Source organism: Meleagris gallopavo, chromosome 12, assembly GCF_000146605.3.
Source record: "Meleagris gallopavo isolate NT-WF06-2002-E0010 breed Aviagen turkey brand Nicholas breeding stock chromosome 12, Turkey_5.1, whole genome shotgun sequence".
NCBI classification, from domain to species: domain Eukaryota; kingdom Metazoa; phylum Chordata; class Aves; order Galliformes; family Phasianidae; genus Meleagris; species Meleagris gallopavo.
In genome coordinates, this window is record NC_015022.2 from 4984044 (window position 1) to 4997466 (window position 13423).

General features: G+C 39.3%; 1 protein-coding gene across 1 annotated transcript in view; it reads left to right on the plus strand.

Moving 5' to 3' along the window:
* The first annotated feature begins 508 nt into the window (after positions 1-508).
* The window catches only part of LOC104912816 (thrombospondin type-1 domain-containing protein 4-like), a 29869-nt gene continuing 16954 nt past the window's right edge, over positions 509-13423 (plus strand). The window contains exons 1-2 of the mRNA XM_019619408.2: positions 509-639; positions 11711-12140. Of these exons, the coding sequence (XP_019474953.1) occupies positions 569-639; positions 11711-12140 (501 nt within the window). The 5' untranslated portion in view covers positions 509-568. The remainder of the gene's footprint in view (positions 640-11710; positions 12141-13423) is intronic.

Below are 13423 nucleotides of genomic sequence, written 5' to 3' on the forward strand. Positions count from 1 at the left end.
AACCAAACAACTTTTCATCCAAGTGGGTGATGGCTGTAGACCTGAGCTAGCAGAATAGGCAGCTAGCTAATGCATAACTCAAGTCACACAGTACGTAGTTCAGTTCCACTGTGTGATTTCAGAGTGAATGGCTTAAAAAAAGATGTTAGCATCACCTTCATATTGTAGTGTGAACTCTTGTCGATCCGTTGTATCTACAGGTTCCCCAGAGGATAGAAGAGCAAAGAGATGCATCTGAAGATAGTGGTGCGGGAATCCCAGGCATGTGGGGCAGCTGGGGCCCCTGGTCTGCCTGTTCCAGGAGCTGCAGCGGTGGTGTGATGGAGCAAACGAGGCCGTGCCTCCCAGCGTACTATCGTGAAAGGGGCTACCAGAGGCCGGGGCGGCAATACGCGGCCTCAGAGAGAACTCTTGCTCACCAGAGTTCCCGCCATCAGGACTCACTGACTGCTTACCCAGGCCATGTCATTTCTGCCATCCGTACGTCTGTGCCGCTTCACAGGAATGAAGAGCAGCTCCGGGCCGCCTGCGGGCTTCTGTTGCTTCTGAAGGCCATAATAACAGCCACATGAGCCGAGGAGCTCCCAGAGGCAGCCGGCACTCTCAGTCCCAGAGGCATCACCCCAAGACAGAAAAGAGGTACGGTGTCTATGCACATGTTTTATTCTTGCTATGAGTGATATACCTGAAGAATGGCATATCAGAGAAGAACCATTATTTTTTAATATCTTATATATTATTTTTTAATAGATGATAAAAGTCAGTCTTAATCTTTAATAATGTGTACTGTCCTCTGTGGATGGCATTATTTCTGAGGTGATGATACCCAAGAAAGGACAGTCATAATAGTTTTATAACTGCACTGGGAAGATTTTATTCACCTTTAAAATTTGCTTCATAATTTACTGTGATATTTTTACCTTTTTTTTGATGTTCCTATCTTCTCCATAATAAGAAAAATTTTAACAAGTAACAGCTTGGAATCTTGATTTCAATAGTCATTCTAATTTCAATTGATTGAAAAAAATATTTATGAAACTTTTCGTGAAGAATGATTAACCATCTTTTCATTTTTTCTGATCAAAACTGGTTTTGTTTTCCTTTTATTCCTTTTTTTTTTCCCTAGAGTTTTATTTATGCACTTTATATTTTCTCTTTTCCCTTCTTTTGTTTTCTAGCTTTTAGCAAAATTTCTTGTCTGAAACAAACAAAAAAAAAGTGGATTTTTTTAACACATAAACTATTTTAAACATTGTGTGTATCAGTTTTGTACTATTTGCTGTTCAGCTGGATGGAACTGTGCTGTTACAATTATTTTCAACAACCTCTCCTTTCTGGAAAAACACTTATTAGAAACCAGTCTGCCATTTGTTATGGCTAAAACTGTTGGCTTTTATCTTTCTGTCTATCTATCAGTAAAAAGAGAACAGATCCATTTCCAGTTTGGAAATTGAGGAGAGCAGGCATGGAAGATCCTTGGGAGGGGATGTTCCCAGAAGTTGTGTATTCTGTCTTTCTTTCCTCAGATTATGTGTTCCAGAAGGTGGGAGTTCTCTGGTTTTTCCCCTCTCAGCCCTCTTTTGGAAAACACATGGAGTGATATTTTTTTGTTAGATTTTTTTTCTTTTTTTAAGTCTCTTTTTTTTCCTATATTTTTCTTTAAAACTGTTAGGTGAAGCAGTCAACCATAATTCCTTTCCCCTTTTTAAAGATATCTGACTGGCCCAGGCCAAGAAAGGAAACATAACCCTGAGGCAATGTTCCAGCCTGTCTCAAATAGGACAGCATCACTCTCTTACTTCTGATGATACAGACATCCTCAGCCGCTGCAAGAATATTTGAAATTAGAAATTAAGCTCTTTTCCTTCTGTTTGTCTCAATAAAGAAAAATTTCAGAGTGGGACCAGATGTTCAGATGTTGTTCGTCCTACGTGTTAGCCATTTCCTTTATTCACTGCTTTTTCTTTCTTGCTTTCAAACCCGTGCAGATGGATGGCCTAGAAGTTCTGAGTATAACTGTAATATTGCTGACTGTAATACTATTGATCTTCTTATAAAAGCACAAAGGATGCCAGAGGTAGGCTTCTCTGGGCAGTATTAACAGGACTGAATTGAGACAAAAGTCATATTTTATTTTTTTCTGTTTTCCTACTGAACTATTTAGCATAATGCACTTCTGTTCTCAGCTGTGGAGTGTAGCAGATACAGGTTGTAGTACATAGCTGAGTTATTACTAATGTTGGAAGCTTGGCCTTGCACCATCGGCTCAAAGTCATTCAAAGCCAGTTTGCTCCAGCCCTTGGCGCTTCCAGTATCCGAGGAAATCCCAGCTGGCCTGGCCTCTGCAGCAGACCCGCTGCCAGGCTGCTGGCACAGCTAGGGCTCCTGTGTTGGGCTCTCCCTTGCGGCTCTGGTGGCCTCTGCAGGCCAGGAGAGACTGGAACAGTTTGAAATAACCGCAACAGTTATGGCTGGAAAATGAGGGCGAGGAGCAGAAAGCAGTTTTTTCTGCTTGCAGAAGTGAAGCTATGTTATTTCTTAGTAAATGCCTTGCAATATGAAATACTGAAATGATTGTAGTATGTGCTATGACTCTACTTTACTGTATGATGGAGGTCTTTGGTTTTGAAAATTCTTGTACTTTCCTAAGCAAGCTTCTGTACCACAGTAGACTTCCACCCCCACTGCCCTTTCACTGCTCCTTGGCAAAAGACTGTGAATTTAAGGTCAGTGTTTTAATCTTATTTGCGTAATAGGTTATTTCCATCTTGTGTTAGGAGGGTCCCTGGTGGCTTTAATTCTGCTGTATTGCATAACTTTCAGATTCTTTGGTGGTGACTGTAAAAACAGAATGAGAACAAAGATTTTGCTTGAAAATGAAATTATTAAAATGACAAACCTCATTGTTTTCCTTAATTTACAAAGTCCCAAGGATAATCCTTCCTTACAAAGGCAATTACTGGTCCTATTGGTAAAATAGAAAATGAATTTTGAAACATTAAGTTATTCTAGATATGACTTTTATTCTGTAGAACAGTGTTCAGTGTTCACTGAATGGGTAATAATGGAAAATGATGTCAGGCTATTGAAAATAAAATCTGTGTTTTCACAGTGTGTACAATGAGGGGAAACTTTTTGGGATATTCCTATTTACTGTTTTGGACTTTCATATAAAGTTGTCATTTTAGGAGATTTTCATAAAATAATAAAAGAGGGATGAGCGTTTGTGACTGAGATAAGCTCACATTTGATGGTGTGGTAAGATGAAATGGGATTGCTTCCAAGACAAACACATTTTAACAGCAATAGCAGTCCTTCAGAGCGGCCAAATGTATGTGTGCCATTCAGCAACAAGTGGAAAAGTTATCTGCCTGTTTCCAGGTAAAGAACAGTTCCATTTATTTAGTAAAATTCAAAATATTATTTATATATGATAAACTGTAAAGTACCTTGTCTATGAAGAAGGACATATACAGCTTTTGATAGCTAGTTCATTTGTGCTTGGTAGGCTAGCAACCAGGCTCCCTGAGAAGCTCACATGTGAGGTACCTACAATTAGGAGCCTGATTTCTGAAGTTCATGTGCTCTCCTAATCATCATTGTGCTGTAAATTGAGTTCTTGCATAACTGAAATGTGTTAGGAAATTCTAGTCACAGGGATGAGGGTGGTAACACAAAAAGAGGGAGCTCTTCGCGGCCTGGAAGTGTTGGGTTCCCATTTGCAAAGTCTTGTTTTTACTTCATTGAGATAAAATGTGTGGAGCGTACTGTACCGTATGAACAAATGAGAACAAGAAGATAATGTGAAGATACGACTGCATTTTGACATCTTTAAAAAGAGGCACATATGGAAAAGTAATAAGGGCATGCCAAAGGATAGCAAATGTTTTAAGAGAGAAAATGCATCTTGAAAGGAAATATCATCCAGGGGCTAGGTTTTATTACTTCTAAAGTATTGCATTTCCAAGTCTCTATTTTGGTGATGGAACTGTGGTTTTATCTTCTCTCCACGTGCATACTGACTGCTTGGCTCTAGGTGGGAACTGTTCTGTGTGCTGCTCTCCCCCAGTCATCCATCCCACACCCTCACAGGGCAGACTGAACTGTCAGCTGCTAAGCAGCATTAAAAATACTTGGATTAGACCAATAAGAGGTAACTGGACATGCTTCCTCTTATTTTGTTTTCCAGCAGTCTCAGCTGGTGTTTACAGTTGCCACCTTTACTCTCCCTGCAAGTGGACTGTCGTTATGGATAGACAGAACTTTGCATCCACATCTGTAAGCACTCAGGGTGCTTTGTGCTGGGTTTCACACCGGCACGCGTGGCTTGTACTGGCAGAAAGGAAAAACTACATTTATCACCAGAATAATGAAATAGGTAAAGCAGGCTTACATAAATAATGTATGTTTAAAGAAATACATTAATAAGGAAAGGATTTCCCTAAAGCTCTTTTTATATTTGGAAGAGGAATGAGAGGAAAAATTTGCAGTGAGGAAATACTCCCAAAATCATCAACTTCTCACATGGCCATAGCTCTGTAGTCTTTGTTCTGCTGCCAACAGCTGACGTGAATGTCTCCTGTGCTAGGCTGTGCCCTGCGTAGAATCAGTGTGCATTTCTGGGTCTGTGAGCAATGGGAAGGAAGAGTGTATCATTAAATGCCAAAAAAGAGCTTCCTTTATGAAGATATTTCTTTTGCCTCTTTTTGACCAGGCAAATGTGGCTTACTCAGTTGTCAGGTCGAAAATTAACCTCTAAAGGGACAATTCAGTTGTTGATTCCTCAACCAATCCAAGCATCATTAACTGCATGTTCTGATGTAGTTTTTGTGACCTGTTCTAGTTGGCTCCAATTTGTAGAGGTGGACAGATGTAGACAGTCAAGTACGAGGCAGGCAGTGTTTTCTCAAGTCCTCAGGCTTTCTTCTTACTGATGTGGGCATTTGTTTTGTTTGTTTGTTTGTTTTCTTTTTTCATATTTGGAATAGAAACCTCTGCTCCAGTACTTAGCTATCTCTCCTTTTGTTATTTTCCTAATGGGAAGAAAACACGGTGCACTGTAGCCCGAGCATAATACTGTTATAAAAGCTTGCAAAGGAAGACAGAGATGTATTTGATCTATTTCTGAGAAGAAATTTTAAGAAAAATCTCGTATCAGCAGTGATAATCAAAGAATTCATTTTGGTAGCACTTGAGAGGATTTAAAGCTGTATGAGAGAGATGTTTATTTTCCTTCTAAATAAAATTCCAAAACATCTAATGGTGATAAAAACCTCCCTGTGAGGAACTTCCTGGCAGAATGAATAGCTAACTGAAGTCCTTCTGGCCTCAGATTGGCTTTGTGCTGTCCCATCTCTCGTCTGAGCATTAATGCCATGGTAAGCTCTGCATCTTGCTTATTATTAATTAGTATCAATTTTTATTATGGTACTGTGAGCACACTTTGAATGGGATTACCGAAGGTAAAAACCTAACCTAACCTAACTGCAAGCCACCCTGGAAAATTTCATCTTATTACTGTGTGTTTCATCCTTTCCTGAAGTGGGATGACTGGAGGAGAGGTGGAGAAGTGGGGCCACTACTTGTATACGCTCAAAGACATGACAGTACATTTCTTCAGTGACTAACTGAGTGCTCAGAAAGAGATGGAAGTGCAGCAGAGCTCCTGTTGTTGTTATAACACATCTCAACTGGGTTATGTATTCACTTGTGTCGGATTTCAGCTGCATAACCTGCTAATTACATGGCTACATTATTCAATCAGACCTCAAACCTAAGGGGCAGAACTAGTTCTATTGCAGCATTGAAACACAGCTGAGGTTATGCAGCACTGGTGGGGAGATTAGCAAAAGGCAGCATAGGGTGACTGCACTGAGTGCATTGCTTCTGTGCTGAACTGGAGTATTAGCAAAGATCTCTGTGGATGGAAGAATTAATTTATGGTAGATGGTGTGCATCTGCCATGTATTAATCCAAGACACAATTTACCTAATAACCTTTTAAATTATCTGTATTCTACCAGGAAAAACCAACTTGGTTTGGGGAATTCTGCGGAGGGCACGGGGAATAGCAAATATCCAGAAATCACTTTGTGGTTACCAAAGTTACAAGGAATGTAAAACAAATTATTTAGTTACATTGTTTTAGTTACCTTGATAATGAAAATCAGTGTAAAAGGAATGCCTACACCATTTGAATTGTGACAAAATGTGTTGATGAAGTGTGAATAATTTGGTGTAATGTTGCAAAAAAATTTGGCGATGATGGCTCTGCTTTCCAATGTCTGATAGATTCTCAATGGGAGTGATTTAACTCTCTTGTGATCAAACATTTGGCAAAGTTACCTGCTCACCACTTTAGGGCTGTTTTCCAGGTCAGTGAGCAGATAGGCATGCGTTTTCATAACATAAAGCAAAGTCAAAGGGCTTGCTTCTTTCATTCATGTTTAAGTGATTTTCTCCAGATTGATTTAAAGCTGGTGAAAAGTGAGTATCTGGAATGCAGAACTGCACAGGGCCGTAGTGCTGTACTGAGAGGTGACACAGAGTGTGGTTTGATGTGAATCAACCTGGCTGTTGAGAGCTCTCCCTTCTGAGCAGATGGAAATACATTTCCCAGTTTGTCATTCCTTTTCATTAAAAATGATAGTTGTGAGGGAATCTGCTAAAATGCTATGAGATATAAATGTGATGGCAGTTATGACCAGGATAAGACAGTGATGTAAGGCATCCAAAAATATGTGGTGGACAGCCTTTTTAAAGTAAGCCTTACTGTGTGCCAAGAACATTTAAATCACTGAACCTGTAGCTGGTGTGCAGTTTTTCCTCAACTCTAGGGAAACTAGTGGCTCGAGGATGTTACCTTAGGGAAGTTTCAAGAACTTGATATTATTCCATGAATTATTATTGAGGGAAAAGTTGGTATCTGAAAATGTAGGAATTGCAGGCTCTTTGGGTTCATTTTAAGACATTGTTTCAACTGGAGGTCAAATCTTGTATGATGTTATCAGTAAGAGCTTTTGCTAATGTTCAAACTTGTAGTTTTTCATTTACAAGAGAAGTATTTTGATAGGCAAGTAGAAGGAAGTGCTGCAAAGTTAATGTAAAATGCATTCTTTATTCCCTCTGATATCAGAAGAGAAAGAAAACAAGTTATGCTTCAGGTAGAAGTGAGCCAGGGAACCTCTGCATAGAGAACTACGGGACAAATGTAAGAAGGAAGGAAGTGATGGAAAAGGGGAAAAATGAAAAGGTATTTGTTTGGGAAAGAGGCTTTGTGAAGAGCACTTCAGACAGCAGGTGCAAGGAAATCAGTAATCTTGCTTGTGCATTTTAAAGATGCTGTGTGTCCTTGGATCAAAGAGGGTTTCCATTCAGTACAGATAATCTGCCTGCCCACCAGCTCCATAAGTACTTCTTTCTTAGTGAACCTCAAGAACACTTGAGGTTCAAAGCGTTGTTCTTAGTTCCTAAACTCAGAAGTGAGTTAGTGTGATTATTTGCCTGCTGAGGGGCATGTATGCTCAGAGCTACAGTTGGAAAAAGCTACTACAGGAAACTTCCATTTTGGTGCTGTGAGGGCTGAGTTCTTGGTGAAGTCAGCTGACTTGTCCCTAACACAAGAGGGATTGTTAACAGACAAGAAGAATACCAGCTAACAACAACTGTTGTAAGATATGTTTGCTACAATCCCTACACTAACAGCTCAAAGACTGATTTCTTGTACTTGTCTGGGCAAATGTATTTTTTAATTCAAGTATATATTTAGGTTGGCTCAAGTTTAAAGGTGCTCATCATTTTGGTTATCAAAGTGCTAAACAGATTTGTCTGAACTATCAGGGAGGTGTGTATGTGGGAATTCTGCCTAAGAAGATTGCCAGATCTGCAGTAAACAGCTGTTATGCCTCTACTTGAGATGAACATAATAGATCAGAGATGTCTACTGGCTACATCTGACATGAAACACTTAGTGCTGCTACTTGCTTTTCAGCATATATTTTCTATTAAGCAGTAATTTGCCTTTAGATGACAACTCTGTTATTAGTGGCATAATTTCCCTCTTTGTTTTTCCACAGTAAAAGCTTTGTCAGAGTTGTTTAATGCTTAGATCTTTCTCATAGTGGGCTTTCTGATTGTTTGTCTGAAAGATGTTGACAAATTGTGATTTTGTCAACAGATGCGATTGGTAAATTTAACATTGCTCCTGTGGCAACATCCGCTGCTACATGAGAAAGATAAGCCTATTGGTTTTTAGCGTACTTGGACATGCATAGGTTTAGGGGAGTGGTGCTACTTTCTTGACCCACTTGTGACTTATGCTGTGATGCAAACAAACAACAACAACAAAACCATAAAGAGGGGCTTCCAAACCACGTTGTGGTGAGAAGTGTGTAATGTGGGTTATGAGAAGAAGGTAAGAAAAATGCAACTGTCAACTCAAACCAGCCAGTAAGCTGTCAGGGTTTGACTTAGTTCCATCTCCCACAGGTAGATCAGAGCTGAGTTGAATTAGCAAAAACCAAACAGTGTCAAGAAGGTTTGTTTAATTCTAATTATTAAGCTAATGATAGCTACTGTCTGATTTTTCCTCCTCTTTCCTACCCCCTGAATGCCCTCTCCCTATTGTTTTCTCCTCATTTATAGATCTACTAAATGTTCCCTCCCTGTTACTGCATGACATCATAAATTCTACCTGACACTCCCCAAGGAATATAAAAGCTAATTACCGCCATGCTATTTTTACAGTGTTCTTAATTACATTGCAACAAACTTCATTCCCAGTTTTTAAGGATGTTGCCAAGTGTGAATGAAAGGTGCTTTAAGGCAAAACACAGAGCTCTGACTAGTTTCCATCCAGGCAGTAGTGGTTTAAATGAATGCATGCATACTGATAAAGATTTTAATAATTAGAGGTTGAGTGTTCCACATTGTTTCCAGCAGTCTGTATGTTGAAAGAAACTTGAAGTTCCCAGCTACAAGAATTTAACATTCCATTTCATGAAAAGTGTATTCCAACAAAAATTCCAGACCGTAATTCCTGCACAAGCTGAGAAGAGTAAACTTGTGGGGACTTCAGCAAAATTTTCAAGTTGTAGTGTTAAAAAAAAACCAAAAACCAAGATGAAATAGGAATTAATAGTGCGAACATTGTTATTGCTTTCAGTTCTAAGAGACTGTTGTTGAACATCGGCCATTCAATGAGAAGTCCCTCAAAATCAATTTTTTCAAATTTTTGCAATTAATTCAATGAGATTTCAGCAGCTTTTGGTCGCTTTGTGCCCTCAGCCATGGGTTTAACCTTTCAGCTAATATGCTTATGCTATATTTAAGACTGCTGTTTGCCCATTTGTCTTTTTCCATGCTGAAGAGTCCTAGTTTGCTTGTCGTTTCTTGCATATCCTTCAGTTATTTTCAGTTCTCATTCATGACCCTGAACTGGAGGTTAACAGTCAAACATCAGTCTCATTTTTGCCCTCTTGCTTGACCTCTCCTGGTCTGTGAGCAGCAGTTCCTCCAGGCAGGTCAGGCGACGTGCCTCGCTGCTCCTCTGTGGAAGCGTTTGTAGCTGTAAAGAATTTGGCATTTACATGGCTGAGACAGAGGCGTATTCCTACCATTCCTCTGGTCTGAAAATGGCTTACTGCTCTGTTATTCTCAGCTTTCTCTTCCTGATGCCAAATGCGAGCAACCTGACAGTAGATCATACATTTTAAAACTAATTGCAATAGACTTGCTAGCCTGTGTCCACACTTTGAAGGCAATGGCACAAAACTGCAGTCAAGAAACAGTTGTTGGTCAGTCTCATTAGAGACGGGGGCAAATGTAAGTATCTATTTCTGAAGATGAGCCAGTTTGATCCAAAATCTAAGATGCTTCCTGAGAACTATAATTTCATAGTTTCTCCAGAGTGCCAAAACATGCCTAGGATGTGAAGGAAGGAGGACTTTTGTTTTAAATTTGTTCTACTCTTACCTGGAAATGAGATGCTACGTTAAAATTGAGAAATCGAATGATTTGGCTATTAAAAAAGCTCCACACAAACAAACTACATACCACACAGTGGTTGTTTAAATCCAGTTCACTTTAGCCTCAACTTCTGAACTATGAATTGCCATTCATAATTTCTGAATTATGAATTAATCTGAATTATGAATTGCCATTCATAATTTCTCTTTATTTCTTCTCCTGTCCTCTTATAGGACACTTAGTTTTTCCTTCCTTAATGCTATAAAGCACTGTATTGCTTTTCTCTGCTGAAACCACCAAAAACCTACCTCAACAATGACCATCATGGTCACAAGCAGATTAACTGCTATAAACAGCTCAAGAGTGTTGTCTGCTTATCTGCCAGGGTAAATCAGCACTCTTGTTCACACATCCTTGAGCCAGGAAGATTGATTAAAAGCCCCACGTGGCCATAAAGCTAGAATGTTAAGTGACTTCCATGGTTTCCATGTAACAAAGGTCTTGGGAGAACCTCTGAGCGAGGAAGAAAACAAACACAAGAAAAAACAAACCTAAAGAAAAGTCTTTGATCTGTTGGCTGGCTGACATCTGTAACGTTTCAGTTTCTGGAAAATAAGTATGTCAGTTTAGAGCCTTTGGTTTTCATTGCAGTTCAAGTCTGTTATTTTATACATATTAAATATATATAAATATGTTTTATGGATGGAATGAAAAGGTACTTTTTTTTTTCTTTTTCTTTTTCTTTTTTAAGAGTGTCTCCTATCCTGAGCTGCAAAGGTTACCCAGAACATCTGTATTCACACATTGTTCTCTACTGGAAGGGATATTTTTGCCAGCTTATTTCTTCAGACTGCAGCAGTAGAGCTCAAGTCCTGATGTGATAATGTGCAAGATGGCAAGGAAAATAAATGCAAATGGGCCTATTGCTTGCAGATAAAATTCCAGGATTAACTCTTTTGAATTGTATGATTCAAATGTATTATTCATTTTGGACTTTTTAGCTCGTAGTTTGGAGCTGAGTTTTTAGACTGAGTCCTTTGTTTCTGTGGGTGTGTAGAAGACAGAGCTGCCTCTCAGTGAGCACCTGCTGCTGGCCAGTGCTCCCGGCAAGCTTAGGACTCAGTACCCAGGATGGGAGATGTACATGATCAGACAGCATCCCTGTGTGATGCTGATTCCATGTCCTGAATCTGAGGTTGTCCATTAAATACTCATTATGAGTGAATCTCACTCCTTGGACCCGTGTCCTCCTGACTCAATGCCTGGTTCTTGGATTTCTAAAAGGTGCAATTCAAATCTACTGGCTAAAGAAGGAGAAAAAGTAAACTGTACTGTAGAAAGAATATTTGTTGACTTTTCCAGAGGTCTTCTAATAATATTTTGATGTTCCTCACCCTGTTTCTGTTTATATCTGTTGAGTAGCAGTTGAAGCAGAACCACAGGAGATCTTCTAAATGTATGCAAATGTTTAATGATCTCTGCCATACTGAATTCAAAATTTCCCCTGTTGTTACCCAAATTCACAGCAGGGATTCCCTGCTGTTATGTAGCCCAAGCTCAGAGCATGGTTATGAATTTTAGGAGATTCTGAGAATTTCCATCTTCAAGGAGATTACTAGGGTTGAAAAGAACAACATTTCCTTCCACTATTGCTTTGCACTGAAAATTTAGACAAATAGCAAGTCATGAGTATCTAACAGCTTCACTTATGAATTAGTAATCATTCTTTCTCTCTCTGATTTTAGAAGCAGAAACAGAAATCCTATTGGTCCAGGAAAGTATGGATATGGAAAAGTGCCATACATTTTACCTTTACAAACTGATACTGGTCAGCAGCCTCAGAAACTTCGAAGGCAGCGTCAGTCATCAAGGAACAACGTATTTCATCAGAGTCCAAGTCTCATAAATGCTTACAGCCAGTCAGCCAGCCCTTCACTCCAACATGGGAACCTTTATCAAGAAGAAAGTGGGCCTCAGGCTGGTCACCAGGTCCTGGGACCCTCAGTTTATCAGTCACCTTCATTTCCTGTATCTCAGAACTTGTTTCATAGCAGTGACTCAACTCTTCATGGGTCTGCATCACACCCGATGATCCAGGGTCAGCCCCAGCCTCAAAGGGCTGCAGCTATTGTATGTGTTGGCACCTACAAGCAATATAAACTCTGCAACACAAACGTAAGTCTGTATTATATTTAATTTTTTAGACAACTGTTGGTTTCCCCTGATATCCTAAATTTTCACGTAGTCAAGAAATTAAGATGCACATTGTTTTTAATGAATTTTATGAGTATTTTTAATTAATTTAAAAGTATATTTTTGAATACTAGAAGTAGATGTGCAATATTGTAGTTACCTCAAACCATTCTAAGCAGTCATTAAAACTACCAGTATGGGCAATTCTGATTTGATAGAGGGAGAAACTAAGTCACAGAAACATTGATTTTTTTTTTCCATACAAATAATGGAGAAATGGGATTGGGATAGGCCATATTATGCAGTATCTTACTTCTCAGGCCCATAAAATAAGGCTAAAATTCTGGGAGTGCTATTCCTACTCTAAGTAGTATTGGAGCCAGATACCAGTAGCCTTTATCACACCAGTATCTTTCTATGGTACTGCATCAGCATCCAAGCTCCACGTGCTCTGATTTTTGGCTTTCTAGCTTTCTGTAGAGAAAATCTGTTTTGTGTTAATTTTTAAATAAAACTTATTGTGTTATTACTTCGTTCAAAAACTGTTCGGCTGGGTGTAGCTCTAAGCTCTGGGGCAATCTCCCATTGTGTGTCGGAGGCAAGTGAAGTTTTAGTATTTCTCCCCACAAGCATTTTCCATCATGAAAAAATGTTCAGTTTCTGTCAATGTCTGAGCATTTCTAATGTATCTTTTCCTAATATCTGTGTCTTGCTGGGGCTACTATTCTAACGTAGCGTCACAGAATTCAACAAACTCCTGCTAGATATTAGAAGCAGGGCATTCAAGATTGGTCTCTGTTGCTAACTCAAGAGCCCACGTGAAGGAACGTGTGGTTCTTCTGCCTGTTAGAAATCCTGCCTGCAGAACAGAGATGGTGGCAACAGAACACGATCTGGATAGCAAAAGCATAACCTAAACAAGACAGATGAATGTCTTTTTGGCTATGAGTGTAGCAATTATTACATATTTTTTATTTAAGAATAAAGTCTGCTAATTGAGTCTAGAGCATTTGATTGAAGAGAACTAATGGCAAGAAAGTTTGCACGTTTTTCTGAAGGGGAAAGCATGAAAGGATTGCTTTGAGCCTCTCAGTATAGTCCTCATTACATATTGCTGTTTTGGAAAGTCTGCTTCTGTTGTTTGAAGGGGAGAAACAAAAAACCTACATAGTGGGCGTTAATTTGGTAAGTTGTCAGTGCTGAGTTTGCTCACTTGCATTTAAGTGATATACAGATTTCTCAGTGGCCAGTGCCTGAATTCTGTT